At 34.3% G+C, this 22,977-nt stretch overlaps 1 protein-coding gene across 50 annotated transcripts in view; it reads left to right on the forward strand.

Annotated features, from left to right (window-relative positions):
- ABI2 (abl interactor 2) overlaps positions 1 to 22,977 on the forward strand; it is a gene marked incomplete at both ends in the record, with an annotated part of 60,823 nt that overhangs the window by 24,057 nt on the left and 13,789 nt on the right. For 6 of the 50 annotated variants that reach the window (XM_084249866.1, XM_084249880.1, XM_084249864.1 and 3 more), the window contains 6 exons: positions 3,100 to 3,267; positions 6,580 to 6,756; positions 14,290 to 14,387; positions 17,174 to 17,320; positions 18,025 to 18,149; positions 22,365 to 22,523. In XM_084249866.1, the coding sequence (XP_084105992.1) occupies positions 3,100 to 3,267; positions 6,580 to 6,756; positions 14,290 to 14,387; positions 17,174 to 17,320; positions 18,025 to 18,149; positions 22,365 to 22,523 (874 nt within the window). Of the gene's footprint in view, positions 1 to 3,099; positions 3,268 to 6,579; positions 6,757 to 8,346; positions 8,365 to 14,289; positions 14,388 to 17,173; positions 17,321 to 18,024; positions 18,150 to 19,488; positions 19,672 to 22,364; positions 22,524 to 22,977 lie in introns of all 50 variants that reach the window. The other 44 variants (XM_084249869.1, XM_084249882.1, XM_084249865.1 and 41 more) reach the window with 21 other exon arrangements.

Below are 22,977 nucleotides of genomic sequence, written 5' to 3' on the forward strand. Positions count from 1 at the left end.
GTGCAAGTGTAACTCCTACATATAATGTGACATGAAGAAAGTACTTACCCTCATGGGCTTACCAGGAGGCATGGGAGCTTGGGTCAGTGAAATATGCACATACTATCAAATATGTGCTGTAAATCTGTGAACAAAAATTCTGTGGGAATTTTCAAGAACTAATGGGGGTGAATTGTTGGAGAAGTTGATGGGTTACAGGTCAAAGATATGCAACAGCATAAAGTAACCGTGGTCTGTGTCTTGAGGACCACACCCTTCACCAAAGTACCTGTTACTCTCCACCAAAGCCCATTGGGTCCCCTCTTCCCTTGGCTCCCTATCTCCTACTCTTCCCCACTTCTGGTAGTCTCAGTTCTTCAGATTTCTAGGATTTGTTTCAGTTTTGTTTCTGCCTTTGTTTTGTTTCTTTACATTCCACATGTGTGTGAAATCATCTGGTATCTGTTTTTTCCCTTCTGACTTACTTTACTTAGCATAATCCCTTCCAGTTCCATCCCTGTTGTTACAAATGGCAAGAGTTCATTTTTTTTAAATAACTAAGTGTTTCCATTGTGTGTGTATATATAACATATCTTAATCCACTCATCTGTCATTGAGCATGGATTGTTTCCATACTTTGGCTAATTTAAGTAGTGCTGTAGTGAATAGAGGAGTACATATTTCCCTCTGAATTAGTGTTTTTGCATTCTTTGGGTAGATACCTAGGAGTGGAATTGCTGAATTATATGGTAGATCTGTTTTTAATATCTTGAGAAACCGCCATACTGTTTTCCATAGGGGCTGGACTAGTCTGCATTCCGGTCAACAGTGTATGAGGATTCCTTTTTTCCCCACAACCTTACAGCACTTGTTTCTGGTCTTTTTGGTATGGGCCATTCTCACTGGTGTGAAGTGGCATCTCATTGTGATTTTGATTTACATTTCCCTGATGACTAGTGATGATGAACATTTTTTCACATGCCTCAACTGTTGACTTTGTTTTCTTTGGAGAAGGGTGTACTTAACTCTTCTGCCCTTTTTTTTTTATTTTTTGAGTGAAAAAAAGTATTGTTTTTACTTTTTTTTTTTTACTTTTATTTTTATATTCCCTATATAATTGCAACCCCCTGCCCATTTTTTGATTGGGTTCTTTGTTTTCTTTTTGTTGAATTGTATATTTCTTTGTAAATGTTGAATATTAGGCACTTGTTTGATGTGTGAGGTATAAATAATCTCCCATTCAATAGAGTGTCTTTTCATTTTAATGAGTTACTACTACCTTGGTTTACAGACACTATGTAATTCAGAATCTGGAGGTATATGTAGTGTTTTTTAAAGGTATTATCCAGCTAAATTTGGTTTTAACTCTGTTATTCAAGTTTTAATAAGACTGCAATTACTAAGTATTAGAAAAGAAAAAAGAAACTAATACTGTGATTCTTTCCTCTTTTCAAGTTAAAACAGTATTATTTGGTTATTTTGTTAACTACTGTTTAAGCAAAAGAATTTTGCTCCTCCTATAAAAACTTACATCTAGGGTTATTGATTCTGACTCTTTTACTGTGTGGGAGAAAAGAGAGAGGGACATAGTGAAACTAGAACAGTTAATGAACACTAAAGAGGTAATGACAGTTGTTAAATATAATTGTGTTAGAAAGTGGTGTTACATTCATTATCTTATTTGAGGATCATAATTCCTTAGTGTTTGAGGTTTTGTTCTCTGCTTTGTAATTGAGGAAACTGAGAAACTGACTCTTGTCCAGCTTGATTGTATAGTATAGCAGGGCTAACTTTAAGATAAAGGTTTCTGGGTTAGAGACTTGTGTATTTTCTATTGAACCACTAAGTCTTTCTGTAGAAGTAGGGCAAGAAGGTGGTGTAGCAACACTGACTGTATAACAGTATCATTGCTTTGCTTTGTGTCTTTGGAAATAACTGCTTTTTACTGTGCTGTTTTTCAAGTAGAGTTTATAGTACTTGGCAATTTATGCTCCATAGGGCTATAACATTTGGAATGGTTGGGAAGAAAGGGTACTATACTATTTTTTATTTGTTGTTATTTGCCATGGTTATTACAATTTTAATTATTTTATCATTTTTATTTGTATTATTCGTTTTACAAAACATTGTGTTATAGCTATGCTTCATGTGGGAGGAAAAGAGGAATTCAGGAAAGTCTAAAAATGTATCCTAGACCCTATACATTGAAATCAATGTTACCTTTCCATGCAATAACCTTGAGAAGCTGTATGTTGCTGCCTTTGTTCAAAATATTCACTGGATAACTTTTTTTTTTTAAAGTATAATTTTCTCACTGTGTCTTTCAGCATTTTTTTTTAAGATTAATTTATTTATTTATACAAGCACTGGGTACAGTCAGAAGCGCGGGAGGGTGAGAGAATTCACCAGAGCCAGAACGAAAGCAGAACAGGCAGAGTGATGAAGTACACTGCCGAGGGGAGCAGCGGGCAGGCAGGAGAGGTCTGCGTGCCATGTGACCCTCGCCTGGCGGCCAGGGATCGAACCGGCGCTGCAGAGGCTGCAGGCAGCTTCACAACCTAGCGCTCAACTGCTGCACCACCGGGGAGGCCCTGGATATAATTTTTTTAAAGTTATTTTTATTTGTTTATGCATACATGACCTGAGGTGTAGGCCAGAGGTGGAGTTGAGAGGATTCACTAGAGACAGAGTGGGGAGCAGACCAGGCAGATCTACTGAAATACACTGCTGAGGGGAGTAGCAGATGAAACAGGAGAGGTTTGCTATGCCATGTGGGTTACTCTCTGGCTGGGGACCGAACTCATGCTGCAGTGGCTGGCGATAGATTTATAGTGCTGAGACTTAATCCCGTGCACCACCAGGGAGGCCCAGATATCATTTTTTTAAGCAATAGCTTCTGGATTTTATTTCTATAAAGATGTACCTATTCGACATGAAAATATTTGCAAACTTGGTTAATAATTTAGTTGTTTAGTATGCCAGATATTGATAACTCGTTTTTAGAACGTTTTTAACTACTGTATCTGGTAGATTCAGCAACTGAATGGTTTTGATGAGTATTTCTGTAGATCACAACATAATAGGTTATCTTTGAATTAATGATTGTTTCTTTCCCCCCAGTCAGCAGATAAGCAGCGAGCCCTAGAAGAAACCAAAGCTTATACTACACAGTCCTTAGCAAGCGTGGCCTATCTGATAAATACCTTGGCCAACAATGTATTGCAGATGCTGGATATCCAGGCTTCCCAGCTAAGAAGGATGGAATCGTCAATCAATCATATTTCACAAGTAAGATAACATCTTTCTATTTTTTTAACAAACACAGACAATTTGTAACTCAGACTTTTACTATAAGTTAATTCACATGTGTGATTGGTAAAATAAAAACTAATAGGCTAGGTGTTTTTGATTTTGATGGGGAATCAATAAACTTCAGGGGTTTCTTTTAAAATTCAGTTGTCATGTTAAATAATCAGCCTTGAGATGTATGTTTATCTGGCTTCTTCATACTTTTACATGCTTTTTTTATGACACCTTGTGTGCTGAAAATCTTACTCAGTTTTCACTGACTTTGGTGGTTTGACTTGATTAGAATTGCAGTGTTATGTAGGATAGATTCTTAATGTAGGGTCCAATTTTATGCCCTTTTCTTAGCAACTGTCCACTAATTTTTTAAAAAAGGTTTTATTTTGTGCATATTTCAAAGAGCTGGAGTGTAGGCCAGAGGTGTGTGTATGGAGGGGGGCGGGTGAGAGGAGACAGGATGGAGAGCAGAACAGGCAGATTGACTGAAATACACTGCTAAGGAGAGCAGTAGACCAGACAGGAGAGGTCTGCTGTACCATATGTGGCTTAGGTCCCTGGCCTGGCGTCGAACTCATGCTGCAGTGGCTGTGGATAGCTTCATATTGCAGAGACCCAAACCCTTGCACCACTGTCCACTATTAAGGCTTACAGTTCATTGATCTTTTCCTTTTCTATGGTGATTTTCCTTTTATCCTTAATGTAATAGCCTGTGGGTTGGGGTGTATGTGTTTTTATATAGAGAGAAACATGCAAACAATATGTAATTGCCCCCAGTATCCAGATATAATAAAATGTTTTAGGACTTTTTTTAAAAAAGTCAATTTTTTTCAGTTGAAAAATATGTGCTTGCTATAAAATATGACTGCATATTATTATAAATAAGTGGGAAAATGTTCCCTTTTGATCCTCCAGAGATTTACCATTATTTCTAGCATGAATATTTGAATGAGCAATTATTTATTTATTTATTTATTTATTTATTTATTTATTTATTGTTGCATGAAGAACTGGGGTGTAGGCCAGAGGTTTGTGTGTGGGGGGTGGTGAGAGGATTTACCAGAGACCAAGTGGCGAGCAGAACAGGTGGATCTACTGAAATACACCGCTAAGGGGAGCAGTGGGCAAGATAGGAGAGGTCTGCTGTGCCATGTGGGTCAGCTCCCTGGCCAGGAATCTTGCTCAGGCTGTAGTTGTGATAGCACTGAGACTTAACCTCTAGAGGACCAGGGAGACCCTGGATTTGTATTTTGTATTCCTATGACTTCTTTTTGAGTAAGATAATTACATTTCTGAAAACTGAGCAGAGTGAAAACTATCTCAAGGGGATTATGTTCTCTGATAAATTTCCTTCTACTGGTATGACAAAGATGGGTTATGTGAAAAATAAGTGCCATATTTTGTTTGGTTCTGATTTCGAAGCATACTTGATAAATATAGAATGTTCCTAACTGGTATTTTTAATGATCACAATGATTCATTAAAAATTACTCAAATGAGGTTTTCATTTCTTTGAAGTTAAAAACAAGTAAATTCCAATATAGTCATGAATATGCAGCTTTTTTTTTGTTATAGCTCCCCCAAGCAGTTGAAAAGAAAAGGCTTTATAATTTACTTAGCATGCACAGAAAAAGTTCAAAGACATTGTTGTCTTTAAAAGAAATAATTTAAAAAGGTTACTGCATTGGCCAGTCTTGATTTCATCCTTACATTTAGATATTTATTAGTTCTGAAGCTTATAGATTCTGTTGTTTTTAAGATCTCTTGGTTGTAATAGGAGACTATAAATTTGTTTCAAGTTCATACTTTAGATAGTTCAGAAAGATAATCAGTTTTCAGATTTCTTATTGTGATATTTGATGTTATGATGGTTATACTTTTTTTATTCTATTTCTGTGTTGCTACCTGATTATTATTATTTTTTTTTTGAAAAGGTTAGTAATGGAAGTAGGACTGGGGGGGATTAGGGACAGTGTCTATTAATTGCTGTTTGAGCCAAGAATGGTGGTAAGAGGTGAATGAACGATTTCAGTATTTTTCAAAGTTTTTTGACTACAAACCTTAGTAAAAAACTTTTTTTTACTTTGCACCTGGTATACAATTCATGTGTATATTTTTAAACATGACAAATATTTCAAGAAATAATACTTAACTGTGTGTACATATAGTATGATGTTTCTATAATTCATTTAAAATAATTGGTGCTGAAGCAATTGCTACAGTGTTTTGAAAATGATGTTTTAGTGTATAACTTGTGTTTATGGAGAAATTCCTTCTCTAAAATTAACATGTTAGAAGACTGAGTGAAATCATATCATTCTGTATTAAATTATATCCTATATGAGCATTTTTTTACTAAATGAAATAATGAAATAGTTTGAGCATTGTGTCATGATAAATTGTAGCAGTTTTAGCAAACTTAAGTTTTTCTGTAAAAAGACTTTTTTTTAACACTGTAGTTGTCTCCATTTTTAATTTTTTTATATTAATTTTTTACATCATTGTTCATTTTTGAACATTATTTGCTTCCCCCACCCCCTCAGGTGTAGTCCCCATAGTTTCCTTCACCAATGCACCCGTGCACCATCACCTTAGTCCCCTGTGCTCCCGCCTTCCCTCCCTCTGTTCTTTCTCCCTCTTCCTCCCCTGTCGGATGTCTCTGATTTATAATTGTCCATTTTTGCTTTGTTTTGTTTTGTTTTGTTTTGTACTGTTACTTTTTTTTTTTTTTTAACACAGATGTCTATATATTCCTGCTATAAGTGAAACCATCCAATAGTTTTCTTTTTCCTTCTGGCTTATTTCACTGAGCATAATTCCTTCTAGTTCCATCCACGTTGCTGCGAATGGCATGAGTTTATCTTTTTTGATTGCTGAATAATATTCCATTGTGTATATATGCCACTTCTTCTTGATCCAGTCATCTATTTTTGGGCATTTGGGTTGTTTCCAGGTTTTACCTATTGTGAATAGTGCTGCAATAAACATAGGTGTACAGGTGTTCTTTTGAATCAATGTTTTTGTGTCCTTTGGGTAGATCCCTAGAAGTGGAATTGCCGGGTCGTATGGTAGCTCTATTTTTAGCAGGCTGAGGAATCTCCAAAAAGCATAATGTTAAATGGTGGCCAAACCTTACTTTAGACTAAAAATGGAGGTCAGCTTCGGTCCAGAAATAGAGAAAATTTAGCAATTGTGCTTAAGAATGTGAATTATGATTTTAAGTCTTTTGAACATCTGTATTTGAATTTTTCTGGATATTAGAACTGTACATTTTGGTGTTGTATTTCTATTTTGCAGACTGTTGATATTCATAAAGAGAAAGTTGCAAGAAGAGAAATTGGTATTTTGACTACTAATAAAAACACTTCAAGGACACATAAGATTATTGCTCCAGCTAACCTTGAACGACCAGTTCGTTATATTAGAAAACCTATTGACTATACAATTTTAGATGATATTGGACATGGAGTAAAGGTAAGGACAACTTCTGTCAAGCTTTTGAAAGCAATAGCATTCTTTAGAAAATAAACTTTTATCTTTCCTAGTTGTGGTTTTGATAATCCCTTACTACTGTAATGATTTTATTCTTCCTGCAGCATCTTGGTGCTGTGTTCTCAAGTTTAAAACATTCATCTTTGAATTGCATTTACTTAATCAGTTATCATAGTAGTTCACATAGATTTGGTAAATAAAGGTGGTATAATCTTTCTAGTCTTTTAATAATTTAATATGACTTAATAAAAAATTGTTATTTAAGTATTACCATTATCTCAACATTTTTTCAGCAGTTTTGGCATTAGTTTTCAGAAAGAATTTATATAAACAATCATGTACTTTGAATTTTTCTAAAATAATTTTATCTTAACATTTTGGGTGGAAATAGTGTAGATGAAAGAAATAAGTGAGTTGATGTTTCCACTGCTTTTGAATATAGGCTGTTAGATATTTTGGCTATATTTTAAAATGTTTTTTAATGCCTGCTGTATATTAAAACACCATAATCAAAACTGAGGAGCATATACATTTATTTTAAATTGGTTTTTGTACTTCAGACACTTGCGAGCTTCAGCTAAATATTAAACTATTTAAAATTTGCATCCCATCAATGATTTGAAAGACAGTGATTAATCAAATGTGACTTTGAGTAAATATATGCCTGTAAGTGAAACTGTACACTTCATGTAGTTGAATGATGTGTAATATAAGCAAATTAAAAAAATACCTTACACTAGTATGACTAGAAATCCATTAAATCTAAATTTAATGTAGATCTAGGTAAAAGAAAAAGAATAGTATAAATTAAAAAAACTTTTTCTTCCTCGGTTTTATATAAGTGTTATTTCTGGAGTATCATGTTTAATTGTATAATTGATATTTACATGCATTTAAATTACTAATTAGAATATGTTAAAATGAACTGTGTAATTGTATGAATAATTTAATAACTCAGTTTTATTTATTAATTTATTTATTTTTTTCACCCTCTTGGGGAAGTCTCTATTAGATCACATGAAGAAGCATTTTTTTTTTTTTTTTGCTTTCTTCCTAGACTTTCTAGAGAATAACTCAGTTTTATTCTTGGGAAAATCTACATTCATTCAAGGATAACAACTGCTAATAAGAAATTTAATATTGCCATAACAAAAAAAAAGGCACTTAGTATATGATATGAAACATCCTATTTGTGTTTATCCTCTTACATAGTAGAAAAGTGATTTTTTTTTGCTCCTCAACTTAATGTTACACTTTTGGGACTATGTAGTTCCTTTCTTTATTTGGGTTTAAGTGTTTAGGTGATCATCAATTTGAACAAATCTAATAAAATTAAGTTTTTGAATAAAACCTTGTTATATAATTTCATCAGAATGAAACTCCTGTTCATGACACATTCTGCTTTAACCACTCTTTCTATGATCTACTGAAACATTATTTTTTAATGCTAAAGCTTAACTTGTTTTTTCTTTGTTTTTTTTTTTTTTCCTTTCTCTTCACATCCTGAAGTTCCAACTAACCTTTCAATGCTTTTTTCCTTACCTCTTTTATTTGCTCCATTAATGCATTAAGTGGTTGCTTAGATTTAAGGTAAGAGATTCCAGGGCTGGATTTCCATTCTTTGTTCTTATGTAGAATATTACATATGGGGAGTGAAGTTATTTGGCACTTGATATTTAAAAAAAAAAAAATTCCTTTTATTTTCATCATGCAATTTTGTGGTGTGTCTTCATGTTCCATTAGGGCAGTTATTTTTGTTTGTTCACTGCTGTATACTGTGTGCCTAAAACAGTGCCTATCATACTTTAGGCACTTTGTTGAATAAATGCTTATTTTGCAATGTTACTATATTTTGTGAAACTGATATATAAGTTATCTAAGATGTCATTATGAAATAAAATTAGCTGGATTTTTGTAAATATAGAAATTCTGTTGTGGTTTGGAGGGCCAACTATTGTGCTTAATTTAACCCTCCCCCTGTGTAATAGCATTTTTATTCTATAAATGGTGTGCTTTATTAACACCTTGTTGCCATTATGTCTTTATTGCTTGGCTCTTAGTCAGTATAAAATAATTGAGAAACAAAAAATATTCAATGTTTTTTTTAAGTTGCAGTATCATATATTTTGCAAAAGAAACCAAAATTAGTTTTTTTATGTTACTGTATAAAATATATACTCAGCATAATCTCACTTTAAGAGTTTTTCAAGCTGAGCAGTACTTAACATGCAAAATGTCAAAAGCTCTTGACACTGTTTAACAAAATACAAGAATTAGTGATAATAGTATATACATGTTATAAACCAATATTAACTTAAATAATTTAAATTTGAAAAATTAAAGAATTAGCTACTACTTTTGTTACTTGTTGCAGAAACATTTTAGTATTTTATAGGATTAATGTTAAATGATGTTTAAGGTTATTAAAGAGCCCATGAAATAGAATGTTATTTTTATCATTTTTACCAACCTGGCATGCATTTCATTTTTGTTCTTTTTTCCTTAGCTGAATTTTATTATTTCTTTTCAGACAAATATTTTGTCTATCTAATACTCTGTTGTTTGTCATGTCTTTTGTGTAGAAAGTGATAACGAGATGACTGAGATCTGAATCATTAAGCACCTACTAATCATGGTCTCAGAAATTTCAACAGATTATGGTAGAGAGAAAGATGACTAACAGATCCCAGTCTTGGTGAATGAGGCAGGTAGACGTGTGAGGAGATTCCTTTTGCATAAAGTAGGCAGATATAGTCCAAAATCAGCGTAGGCGGGTCCTTGCGTCTTTTCCCATATAGTTTGTATTCAAATTTTGACTAGTGATATGTTAATCTCAGAGTGATAGAAGTGCACAGAAAGATCAACTGAAGGAAAATGTAGAAATGTATCAGTTCTTTTCCTTTAAAACTTAAGACTAGTCTAAGCAATCTCATGTTTGTTCTCCAAATCCTATGATTCCTTCTTTACCTTCTTAGGTTCAAGATCAGTGCTGTGTGAGAGCGAGGCTAAAATGAGAGATTTAACAAGGAAAGATTTAACAAGGAAAGATCATACTTGTATAAGACTCCTTAACATCTTTGCCCTGCACCAAAAAGCTTCACTCCTGAGTACTGTGGCTCTGTGTAGGTGCTGCTGTTACAGCTGGGTGGAGTTGACAGGGTGAGAAGAGTACTGAACTGAGTATCCTTTTCCTACTCTGTTCTAGTTCTCCTGGAAGCTAGACGGTACCAGTGTTGTTTTCCCTTTTTCTTTTTCTTTTTTTAAGATTTTACTTATTTTTACATGTAAAAACTGGGGTATAGGCCAGAGGTGTGGGAGGTGAGAAGATTCACCAGAGACCGAATTGGGAGCAGAACAGGCAGATCTACTGAAATACACTGCTGAGAGGAGCAGCCAGCAAGACAGGAGAGGTCTGCTATGCCATGTGGGTCATCTCCCTGGCCGACCAGGGAATCGAACTTGTACTGCAGTGCCTGGCTATAACTTGATAGCACTGTCTTTAACCCCTCCGCCACCAGCTAGACCCCTGTTTTTCCTTTCTTCCCATATCTTTGTCTTCTCTATAAACTTGTGGAAAAAGTTAATAATTTTGGAGAATGAAAATAGAGTGAAAAACTCAGTATATGGTAAATAATTTTTTTTTTAATTCTGGTGAAAAAAGATTGTGGTTTTTGGAAGGATGATTAATGGAATAAATTCAACATATTAAGGTAGAATAGAGAATTAAAGAAAAAAATGTAGAGGTTGGAAGGGACTGCAAATAATAGTTTAATGGTTTTCCAGTTGAGCTTGAAGATCTATGAGTGGTAGCAAATGCCTTAGAGTTTCCTGAGCTTTGATAGGATTTTCTGAAAAACTGATCCTTTTGATTCATCGGCTCTACTTGAACTCTCTCTTTACTCTCATTAACTTTTGGTGCCTCTCATATGGACTCCAACCACAGATCCTCTTTCAGGACCAGGCAAATGTGTTTTAACTTGGAAGAGAGTCAAACTTAATGCTTAAAAGTTGAATTTTTAAAACATTTTATATAGCATGTCCTGATGGTGGTCAGTGGGTTGTTTTTCATCTGAAATTTTTTTATTCAACTGACAAGAAGTTATAAAGTTTAATTCATAAGACCTTTGAAAACAATGCGGTGAGGGCCTCCCCTGGTGGCGCAGCGGTTGCGCTCTGGGCTGCGAAGCTGCCCGTAGCCTCTGCAGCGCCGGTTCAATCCCCAGCTAGGGTCCCACATGGCACACAGACCTCTCCAGCCATGCCTGCTGCTCCCCTCAGCAGTGTATTTCATTAGTCTGTCTGCTCTTTCCCCGCTCTGGCTCTGGTGAATTCTCTTACCCTCCCAGGCTTCTGATTGTACCCAATGCTTGTATGTATGTATGTATGTATGTATGTATGTGTGTATGTATAAATAAATAAATCTTTAAAAAAATGCGGTGATACTATTACAAAAAGAGGTATCAAGAGCTAATATATAGAATGTCATATTGGAAGTGTTTATGTACATGACTCAGGCTTTATAAAAGTGGTCTGTACCTTGAACTGGGGAGGTTTAAGAACCTGTTACTCATGTATTTTAAAGTGGATTTTTCCATAAAGGAGTAAAGTTGTCACTAATGAAGCTAAAGTTAAGTACCGCTCAAGTAAATATTCAAATCAACAATAGTACAGGCTTCTGAGCTATTAATGTAATATTTTAGTTGAACTTTATGTAAGCAGATTCTAAGTGATTAATGAGGAAGGTTTAGGGTTTATTTTAAAACTAATAGGAATATAACACTCAAAAGTTTTGCGTTTTTTACAAAAAAAAATCTACTTTGAAGAAATACCGAAAAACTCTAGCTTAATATCATGGTAATACACTATCAGTAAAGTATTAAAATATAGATTATGTGGACATTTATAGGGAGTCTGTTGTTTTTTTTTTTTTAATATTTGTTATTTATACAAGAACCGGAGTACAGGCCAGATTCGCGGGAGAGTAAGAGGATTCACCAGAGACAGAGCGGGGAACAGAACATGCAGACTGATGAAATACACTGCTGAGGGGAGCAGCGGGCGAGACAGGAGAGGTCTGCCGCGCCATGTGAGACCCTTGCTGGCTGGCCGGGATTGAACCAGCGCTGCAGAGGCTGCAGGCAGCTTCACAGCGCGGCACTCAACCACCTGCGCCACCAGGGGAGGCCCAGGGACTCTTTTTTTTTAAAGATTTATTTTTATTTATTTATTTATTTATACAAGCACTGGGTACAGTCAGAAGCGCAGGAGGGTGAGAGAATTCACCAGAGCCAGAGCAGGGAGCAGAGCAGGCAGACGGACTGAAGTACACTGCTGAGGGGAGCAGTGGGTAGGAGGGGGCCATGTGAGACCCTCCTCTGGTCTCACATGGGAGCAGCCGGGGATCGAACCAGCACTGCAGAGGCTGCCAGCAGCCTCGCAACCTAGCGCTCAACCGCTGTGCCACCAGAGAGAGGCCCGACTCTGTTTTTTTTTAAATGACTTTAGTTACTCATCTACACCCCTTTAACCAAACAAAATCATCTGATGATTCTGTAGTCTTAAATTGTTTTATTTACAGAAATGTCTACTAGATTTTCATTTTCAGATTATATTACTTTTTGGATAGATTGAAAGACTTAGAAGATACTGCAATTAAAAAAAACTACCTTACATGCCATAACCTTAACTCAAATTGGAAAGCTGTTTTCAAGTATTTTAGCTATTCCATGTATAGAATAAAATTTTTTTATACTCTTTTTCTATCCTTGTTCCTTCTCCTTCCGGTTTTTAGCAAATTGATAGTTTAGTGTTTGGTTCACCTACTTCTCCCTGATCACTTAAAGTAACTTTGGGTTTTATGTTTTTTAAATTTAAGGTTGAGCTTAAAGGACTTGGATTACTTTAAAAAGTATTTTGGTATCATGAATTAAGATTTACAATTTTAGAAGTTATTTGTCATATTCCTAAAATTTTCTGCAAATGTGAATTGACTTTCTAAAAAACTGTCATTTTCAAGATATTAGTATACCCTCTGCTTATTAATGAGGGTTAGAGTGAGGATAAGTTAATCTTTATTCTAATATGATAACCACTTTGTTTTTTATTTATTGGTTAAAAACAAAAGTATTACAGATAAATGCTTCATTTTAAAAATACTGATATTTCAAAGATTGTTTTAAATCTTAATTTGTCATTAAAGATTGTTTTAACATCACACACAACTTGTTCACTGGACAATTCATTTGAAGAGTTTGTTTCTTGACATTATTTATTGCCTGTTCTGATAACAAAAAATATATTAGGATTTAAAAATTCCATTTAAGCCAGATTCCATTCTGATAGCCTCAGTACTCTGTATACAAATATGATTTGTTTTTCTTAAAGTTGATATTTTGAAACTAAATGTATTTTGATTTCAGTTGGGAGTAGTGTCTCAGTTTCATTTTGCAAGTATAATTTAGTAGACATATTCTTATTTTTAAAAGTTAAGATCCTTTTTTAAGTGTCTGGCAATCCAAAATAATAGGGACTTAAAATAGGGTCAAGTGTGAACCTATAGGGTGATCATTAATTAAGCTTAACCCATTGGTAATCTCAAATAATTTGAGATTGCATTTAAACTACTTGTGAATGACTTCTCTTAGCTCCTTAAGATAATCAGATTTGTAGAACTTTTTATATAAGTGCTAACATGCTTCTTTTGTGACATCCTTGTTTCCAGATAACCCAACTTTCCTACACTTACATTTTTGGTTGGGGATAGAGTAGTGAGTAGTCATGGACTTCTGATTTAGAATTATGTTGTATCTTTCCAATGCCTGAATTAATCTTCATTTTGGGCCTGAGTGGGTCTCATTCGCACTGAAACTGTGGCATTCTATACTACTGTGTACTACTCACAGTTGAATGGATTACCTCATCCCTAACTTCTTGACTCAGATGTCTAGGAGTATGCTTATCTTCTGGCAGTTTTCAGGTAGGTGATTCCTTGGAAAGGGAACATTAAGAAATTTGAATTATAAAGCTGATCCACAATTAGTTTAAAAAAAAGTAAATTTTCTGTTTATTTTACAACTTAATTTATATTTTCTAGTTGTAGTGCATCAAAACTTTTATTTGGGATACATGAATTTTGTTTTTTTGTGATATACTTGGCAAAAAATTGCTTTAAAGGCATTATTTCTGATTTACTTTTAATTAAATCTAAAATTTTTATAGTTATCCTACTTAATTTTAATTGAGTGAAATTATATTGAATAATCTAACCAGTGATCTGTTGGTGTGATGGCCTAATGGCAAATGAGTCTTTGCATAAAAGTTTATATTCACTTGAAAATCTCATGTTAGGAAGAGTCCTTTGAGTACAACTATGGAATAATAGTAGAGTAGAAATTGCATATGAAATGCATGGCCTCTAATTTTTTTTCCTGTTTAAACCTCCCCCATCTTTGTTAAGTGGCATAACATTATTTCCCAAAAGTACTACTTGGTTTCACTATGTACAACATTTTTTAGGTGAGTACCCAGAATATGAAGATGGGTGGGCTGCCTCGTACAACACCGCCAACTCAGAAACCCCCCAGTCCCCCTATGTCAGGGAAAGGGACACTTGGGTGAGTATGTATCTAAGTAATAATTGAAAACCATTTCATAAAGTGTTGTGTGAAAACTAAATCTACATATATATTGTTTTTCAATATTTGAAATTGAACATTCTTAGGGTTATCTTTTTTAGTATATAATTTTCCCTTTTCCTGGAAAACGGCTTTATACTTCCAAAAAATTTTGTTTAGAATTAATTTTTTCTAATGAATTTTAAAGAGGTAAAGTTCTTAGCCGAAGTCCTTGGTTTATTATAAATGATAATCTAATACCTATTTTCAGAAAAAATTTAGGGTCTTTGACATTACAGCTGACTATTCTGTACAGACTGTTAGTCTGAAAGATGCTGTATGGATTATCAAATTCTGTGTATCTTGTGTCATTTTGAGACTTTGGAGCTTTAATTTGATCTTACAGAATTAGGCTTTGGATTTAACTATTGTCAGCATCAATTAATACAAAAACTTGACTTTTTTCTTTTGTGGCTTTATGGTTTAAAAATTTGGTTTATCATGATTTAGATTTGTGACTAGGTAGGCGTAATATAGCCCAGAAGCCAGATGACAAAAATTGTGATCCATCTCTGCTCCTGCTCTATGGTCTTACATAGTCAACCTTTTAGCAGTTCAGTTTTTTCATCTGTAAAAGGGGGTAATATCTGTCATCTTCTAACTTTTAGAGTCACTATACCATGAATTGGATTTTTTAAAAAAGTGTAAGACAAAGACAAAATACTTTGACACAACCATTGGCTTTATAATATACACTTAAAAGTACTTAACTTACAATATTGTTTTTGGCCCCCTCACCAAAAAACAACACATAAAACCCCAAAAATTAACCTAATCAAGCACCTTGGATCAGGACAGGACCAAGATGAGTTGAGATAAAAGTTAATAATGTTTTCAGAGGAATTATAGTTAACACAGTTATAAGTAAAAGAAAGAAAATTATTCCAGTCAGGAATAGGATGATTTTATTCAGTTTACATTTGAGAGGAAAGAATCTAGATGACTATGATTTAAACTTCAAGGTAGAATGTGGATGACATTGTTGGGTATAATTGTGCATGAGTAAGAGAGATCAAGATAAAGTATTTGTTTGATTTTTCTGTGGTCTATCTACATTTCTACCATGCTTGGTTCCTAATGAATTTTGTTAATTTTTGAGTCAAGAATGTTAGCAAGATAATCTACTGTGGTCACTAGGAAAATAAACTTTTCTGCTTTCGAATTTTGAAGATTTACTCATATAGTAGTAGTCGTTTTCCTTGTGTTTTAGCAAGCATTCTGCAGGACTCTTAGTTGCTGAGTGCTACAGGCTGGTCGATGGTCGCACAGTTGTCACACTGTTTTGCAACCTTTGCTTAGTCTCAAATATTTTGTTCCTCTAGACCTTGAGTTTTACCTTGTTTTTATCATTGCCTGCGCTGTAGAGAGCTCAAACATCAAAGGGTTTTTTCTTGGTTAAAGCAGAACACTTTTGTTTGGAAGTCAACTATCTGGAAATTTGTTTTCCAATTTTTTTTTTCATATTTACATCTTAATTTCAGAGATGCTTAACATCCTGGTTAGTACTTTAAATCCAAGGTCATAACCTTCATTTTTCTTCTTCTGACCTAATATCTAGAGCCCTTTATTTATTTTAGTTGTTAAAGTATGTGTGTATTTAAGCAAGGGCATTTTGAGTGTAGTACAATGATAGGATTGGTGCAAAGTTATCTTATCCAGTATCAATGGACCATAATTTATTAGCCCAGGAGAGTAATATTTAAAGGATTCTTGGGAACTTTTTGAAAACTGACTTATTGAGAAATAAATGAGCAATATCATTTTGGGAAAAGAAAGCTCTTGAGAATCCTAATTTTTATTCTTCTGAAAACCAGAATCTCATCTACAAAATGTCAGTTTCATGTCAGTTGAGTTTTTATCATTGTCCTAAAGAATTTTGAAACTTAGAGATGAGAACTAATTTAATAATCACTAATACTCCAGTGTGCATTCTATTCCTATATTTTTTAATTCTTCTCATTCTCTACCTTTAGCAGGAAATTGTGAGAAAAAGAAGGAACTATGTTAATAAAATCCTGTTTTGCACTTTGTAATTCAAAGTAAATAAAGTAGAAAAATGTAGGTGTTTTTTTCCCCCCCTCTCCCTTTTAAATCTTGAACTCTGAGCAGGGGTAAGAGGCAATAAAGAGCAAGGTGAAGTTGAAGAAAGAAGTGAGGTGAGACTGGTAGTAGAGTACAAATTGTGTATTTCTGTGTATGGATAGTTTAATTTCTATGTATTCACTGTGTAAAAAGGAAATGAATTGTCACAGCTGCTATTCATCATTAGTGTGGGAGTTGTGGAACCAAATTCTAAATTTATTGACCCTGTTTTTGAATATTGTTGGTTAGGAGAGAGGGGTGAGGAAGATATTAGTGCATTCATGCAGTGCAGTTGGAAGACTTTGACATGGTACTGAAATAATTTGAACTCATCAAAGGATAAAAAGGTCTGGAAAACATTGCCTTCCTTGGTGGGAGAATCTTTGAATCTTAATCTCTCTCAGAATGAATGAACAAAATTGCATTAGTATGGGGAAATGAGGTTGGAGACCCAAAAATATGACAATACTCATCAAAATTCTAATGATGGAAAAGTGATACTTAAGGAAAAATGGAAATAGCTGGGTTATGTTAAAACACATTTCCTATCTCAGTACAAATTGTATCTCACTACTGGCAACTCTTTGAATTTTTTTGTGCCGAAACTTGCTAATCACACAATACATACGCTCTTCTTTTTGTAGGCGGCACTCCCCCTATCGCACACTGGAGCCAGTGCGTCCTCCAGTGGTACCAAATGATTACGTACCTAGCCCAACCCGTAATATGGCTCCCTCGCAGCAGAGCCCTGTGAGGACAGCTTCTGTGAATCAAAGAAATCGAACTTACAGGTATTTTCTCTACCTCAGCACAAAGTGTGATGGTCATAGTACCATAACTTGTTTAGATAACTTTCATTAAATCTCTCATTTTTCAAGCACTAAGTTCTTTTCCTCACTCTGCTCCCCCAAACCTCATCTGATTCCACCTCTTTCTCCTCATGTTCTGATGCAACTTTGAACTGTTAGGGAGTTGGAAAAAAAACACCAAACAAACATTACAACAGCCAAGTATCTCTATAAGATTAATAATTATAGTTGACCTGAAAAAATTATGGGTGAGATGTGGGAATTTTCATGTTTTTTTTTGGTGGAACTTTACAGATGAAAAACTATATACAATAAGTTGTGCATATGGGATCGATACCATTGCAAATAAAATCAAATAATTTGTTTAGGAAAACTATCTGTATAATAAAGTTTCTTCAGACAGGCATTAAACTGGAGTAAAAGAAAATATTTTTTAGGTGTTCAGCCCCATTACTTATCACTTACATTTCTGGAGAATTGTTTCTTCTTTCTTAATTTTTTTCTTAATATATACTTAATTAAAAGGTGGTTCTTGAACTCTTTCCTGTGGTAAAAATTTACATTTGACTTGGAAGGCTTTTGAATTCCTGTATTGTAGCTGTATTCTTTTCAGAAAATTTGGGGACATGCTGGCGATATCTTACAACATATAAAAACTCATGTTGTGGTGACCCTTATTTCTTTAGCAGCAGTGGGAGTAGTGGAGGAAGCCACCCAAGCAGTCGGAGCAGCAGCCGGGAGAACAGTGGAAGTGGGAGTGTGGGAGTTCCCATTGCTGTCCCGACCCCCTCTCCTCCCAGTGTCTTTCCAGGTAAAGCATATGCTTCATCGTCACTCGTCCTTCCTGAATTCGAATTCAGTTTAATCACAGTGGACTGAAATCAGAATGGTTTTTTTTGTTTTTATTTATTTATTTATTTTTGCCTCTAGGACTCTGTTAAGAAATCTTTATGCATTTATTATTTTTTATTAAGTACCATATAAGTTTATGCTCAGTTACTAGATTTTACATCTTTGGTCCTGTGGCTCATTTGGTGTGTTGAGTGAGGTCTCAGGGACCATCTTGGTAATGAGTTTAATGTTTAATTCTGGTTAGTGTTACTTACTAAGGGTGCACACATACCTTTGGACACAGTGGGGACTTGGGATGAGAACCATGACGGTAAGAAAGGATGGGGCAGATGTAAAAGTAATTTTGACAGTTAAATTTAGTTGACTGTTGAAGTTTAACAGTCTTTGAAATGCTAGCTTCTTTTCTCTGAAACAGAAAAATGTGCTTATTTAATCTGAGATACACAGTTATTCCTAATTTACTTTTAAAAGAAGGTTTAAAAAAATTGAAGGGAGTTTCCTCAGTCATTAAACTGGAGTAAAAGAAAATCATATTTTTCATGTGGTCAGCCCCATTATCACTTACATTTCTGGAGAATTATTTCTTCTTTCTTCATTTTCTTAATACTTAATAACATGTAGGGATATTTAATAACATACTTATAACATACTTAATAACATGTAAGGATAGAAAATTCATATTTAGTTTACTTATAATAGAAAGTTCAAGACAACTTAAAACAATTATTTTTTACGACTCTTGATAGGATTTGGGGGTATAGTTCATCCTCCTCGGGTGTATGTTACCACGCCACACCCACCACCAATGTGCCATAATCCTCCACCATCGATGATACCCTTTTTTAAAGTCATGAGAAAGAGAGATTTGTTTTTCTAGATTCTTTTTTACCTGCTCTTTATGTGTGGGATGTTTGTTTTCTGATTTGTGTAATTCAACAAGAATAGTGTTCTTTTTTTAGTGTATTATGTTTAGTTTGATATACTATTTACAGAATGTTATGCTAAAAATAACAATGTAAAAGGAATAATTTTCTTCTAGAGTAGCAGCTCTCAGGTAATAAGGAATGCTTGTCTTTTATGAATTTAAAAATACATACGTTACTTTGAGCATCTTGAATAACTTGCTCTAAACCTAATAATCCTTTAACATAGCCTTATTCCTTTTTTTTTTTTAAACACTCTTCTATTTGCTTAGTGTTGAGCACTGACTATCTCACATTAAGTTCTTTAGTGCCTTTTCTAACCTGCCTAATGGAACTGCCTCATTAATGCTGCATCTTACTCCTCTTTCCCCTTAGCCCCTGCTGGCTCTGCTGGTACTCCTCCCCTTCCTGCTACTTCTGCACCTGCCCCTGCCCCTCTTGTTCCTGCTACTGTCCCTTCCTCCACTGCCCCAGATGCTGCTGCTGGGGGTGCCCAGACCCTTGCTGATGGCTTCACTTCTCCTACTCCCCCTGTTGTTTCTTCCGCTCCCCCTACAGGTAAGAATTCGCTTCTTCCTTGGCAGGCACATCCAGTCATCTGTCTTTTTTGTTCTTGGAACTCTGGCTGTATGATTTTTTGTTTGTGCTTTGTATTTAAAAAAAAAAATCTGAGTAATTACTAACTAGAAGATGGGATGTGACCTATGAATAGAATTTCCTGAGGAAATCAAGGTATAATTCCTCGTAAGTGTTTCTAATTGAGTAGCACATACTTTTTTTGCTTGACTTGTATTTGCTAGAGACTTGTGAATTTAGTATAGAGCCATCTTCTGTATAGTTTGAGAAGTTGTCATTGGAATTATTGTGTGTTATGGGCTAAGTCATTGGTAAAATGAAAAATCTGACTAATTCTAAGGTATATTTTACAGGAAATATTTGAACAGTGTGAACTTTTCAGTGTCTATTTTAACAGAATTTGTTGCTTATAGTAGCAGCATTGGAAACACATAGACAATGGAATTTTAAAGAATTTCAGGTTTACTTAAGTTTGACTGATTTAGTGTTTTAAAATTGCAGTCTAAAATTTGTTTTGATGGGGAAGGAAAAGCTTAATTGCTAAAAAGTGTGTTTGTGAAGTTAATTGTGATGCAGATTAGTAAACAGATTCTTACCTATTGTAAAAATATATGTGTTTGGTAACATATCACCTTACCTGCCAGTGAATTCATGGAATATATATCAGCTCTGCTGCTATAACCAGAGGTTTAAATGTTTAAAGGATACTTAGGGCTAAAATGGAGTTTGGATGGTGTTTTATGGGATAGCTTCTATAAAAGCACTCTTTAAGAAATTCTTTCAAGAGCAGGTAAATGCAAATGTGGCCTGATCTTTACTCTACATATAGCTCTGTCAAACCAGCCTAGCTAATCGGATATAAGAATCTTGTTACACTCTTGCATCAATAAAGTAAAGACTGCATCTTGAAATTTGCTTTAGACCAAAAAAAGGGTAATCACTCCCACCTGAGAGAACACTTTAGTAATTATAGGTGCTGGCTCATAGACCGCACTGAACAAAACATTTGTTACATGTGTGGCTAATTATAGTGCTTTTTTAAACAAAAAGCAAGGTAAAATACCTTATTAGCAATTTATATCAACATTTCTTTTATATGGCATCTTTGAATTTAAAGTATAAATTACATAAATTTTAAATGTATAGTTCTGTGAGTTTTGGCAAATGCATACAGATGATGTAATCATAACTCATTCAAGATGTAGCATAGTCATGTCAGCCCCAGATTTCATCCATACCCCCTTTGTGGTCAATCCTTCCCTTCTACTCCTAGTTCCCCCTACATCCCCTTTTACTATGGCTATTTTCTTACTGTGTTCTTTTGTATTCTGAATATAAGTCCTTTAGCAGTTATGTACTTTACAAATACTGTCTTCCATTTTTATCTTTTATCCATTTTTATCTTTTTGCTCTCTTAATGGTGTCTTTCAAACAGCAGTTCTTTAAGTCCAGTTTATTATTATTTTTTCTTTTATGGATTGTTTTGGTGTCCTGTTTACAAACTCTACCTTATACCAGATCATGAAGGTTTTGTCCTGCTTTCTTCTAGAAGCTTTTAGTTTTAGGTTTTATGGTTAATAACCAGTGGTAATTAAACTGTAGTTTCATTTTCAACCCAAGGCAAAATAATTGCCTTATTAATGATATTAATAGTCTTAATGTCTGAATCACTGAGAACTGGTAGCATGGAGCTTAGATTGGATCTCACAATATAAAATTCATAATGGTGTTAACTGTCAGATGTTTTTAACTGGATGATCTTAGGTTTGTGCTAGTTTATTGCAGATGAATAAACTACCAATAACTTATTTATATCTGGTGATTCAAATGACAAAAACTTACCATTAAATAATAGCACGGTTTTACATTTTTATCGTGTTTACAGAGACCTGACTGAGTTTCTTTACGTTTCAATACTCAAGATTTTTATACACTATTAAGTTTCAGGTTTTGATACTGTCATATATATAGGAAGATTAAATTGTGCAGCAGATCTTGAGTGTTTTTTAATAATCTTTGAGTCTATGTGGATCCATGTTTGAAATGTATGAAGTTCCTGAAGACCAATTGTAAGTCAGGTAAAACCATTTCACAGTCATGGTTAAGGTAAAAAATTGTCAGGTGATTTTTTTTTCTTTTTTTCCCACCTCTCCTCCCTTTTACTTTTCCTCCCTCCTCTTCCATTTATTCTTGCGTTCCCCTTTTGTCCCCTCTTCTCCCCCTCTTGCCACACAGAATCTTTTCCTTTAAACAAATTGTTACATTAAATTTATTAATTTGGAATAAGACTGTTAATTAACCATTTTATCTTTTGCTTTCTCACATGGCATCCTTGTTGAATCTTGTTAGTTTTCAGTGTTAGTGATTTTGGGGTGGGGGGGAAAGGAAGGGAGCCATAAATATAATGATTTTGAAACTAGTTATTGACTTAATGAAAGCATATTAGTCTATTTAGATGTTACTTTTGCAAAAATAATTACACATCTATTTCCTGCTTTTGCTCTTGGATATGTCAGCTGAACAATAACTATTTCCTTACATTGTCAGATAGCAGTAAAGTTAGCTAACTATTGTTATTTTAAGTAATCTTAAGGTTTGGGCATTGTACCTAATATATTTTATTGTCTGAGATAATTTTCTTTTAATACCAAGCCTATGTTCTGTCCCTTTTCCAGGTCATCCTGTTCAGTTTTACAGCATGAATAGACCTGCTTCTCGCCATACTCCCCCAACAATAGGGGGCTCGTTGCCCTATAGACGCCCTCCTTCCATAACCTCACAAACAAGCCTTCAGAATCAGATGAATGGAGGACCTTTTTATAGCCAGAATCCAGGTTGGCTTTTCTTTTGCATTCTTCAGTAGATATCTAAATAAAAGCCTTCATTACAGAGAAAAAATATTTAATTACAAGTGAATGGCACATGATAGGTGATGATTACTACCTGTTGAATAAGTGGAAGCATGAATGCAAAGTTGCCAATACTGTATCCAGTTTTTTTTTTTTAAACCAGTACATGGTTTTCGTACATGCAAAGTTGTAGAATTTAACAGAATCTTTTTAATGTGCTAATGGTGATTTGGTTTTTAAAATAATACTGTGGTGAACTTTATTTCCCTCTTATTAAATCAGATATCCTTGTTATATCAGTAGTAATGAAACTGAGAGTACATGAGCAACATTCATAAATGACAAAGGGAAAGGAAATGACTTTTTTTTTTAAGTTAAAGAGAAGATGTATTTACTTAGATTTTTGGTGTTAAAAAGAAATATTTGTTGTTCATCTGTT

Source organism: Talpa europaea (genome assembly GCF_964194135.1).
Source record: "Talpa europaea genome assembly, chromosome: 1".
NCBI classification, from domain to species: domain Eukaryota; kingdom Metazoa; phylum Chordata; class Mammalia; order Eulipotyphla; family Talpidae; genus Talpa; species Talpa europaea.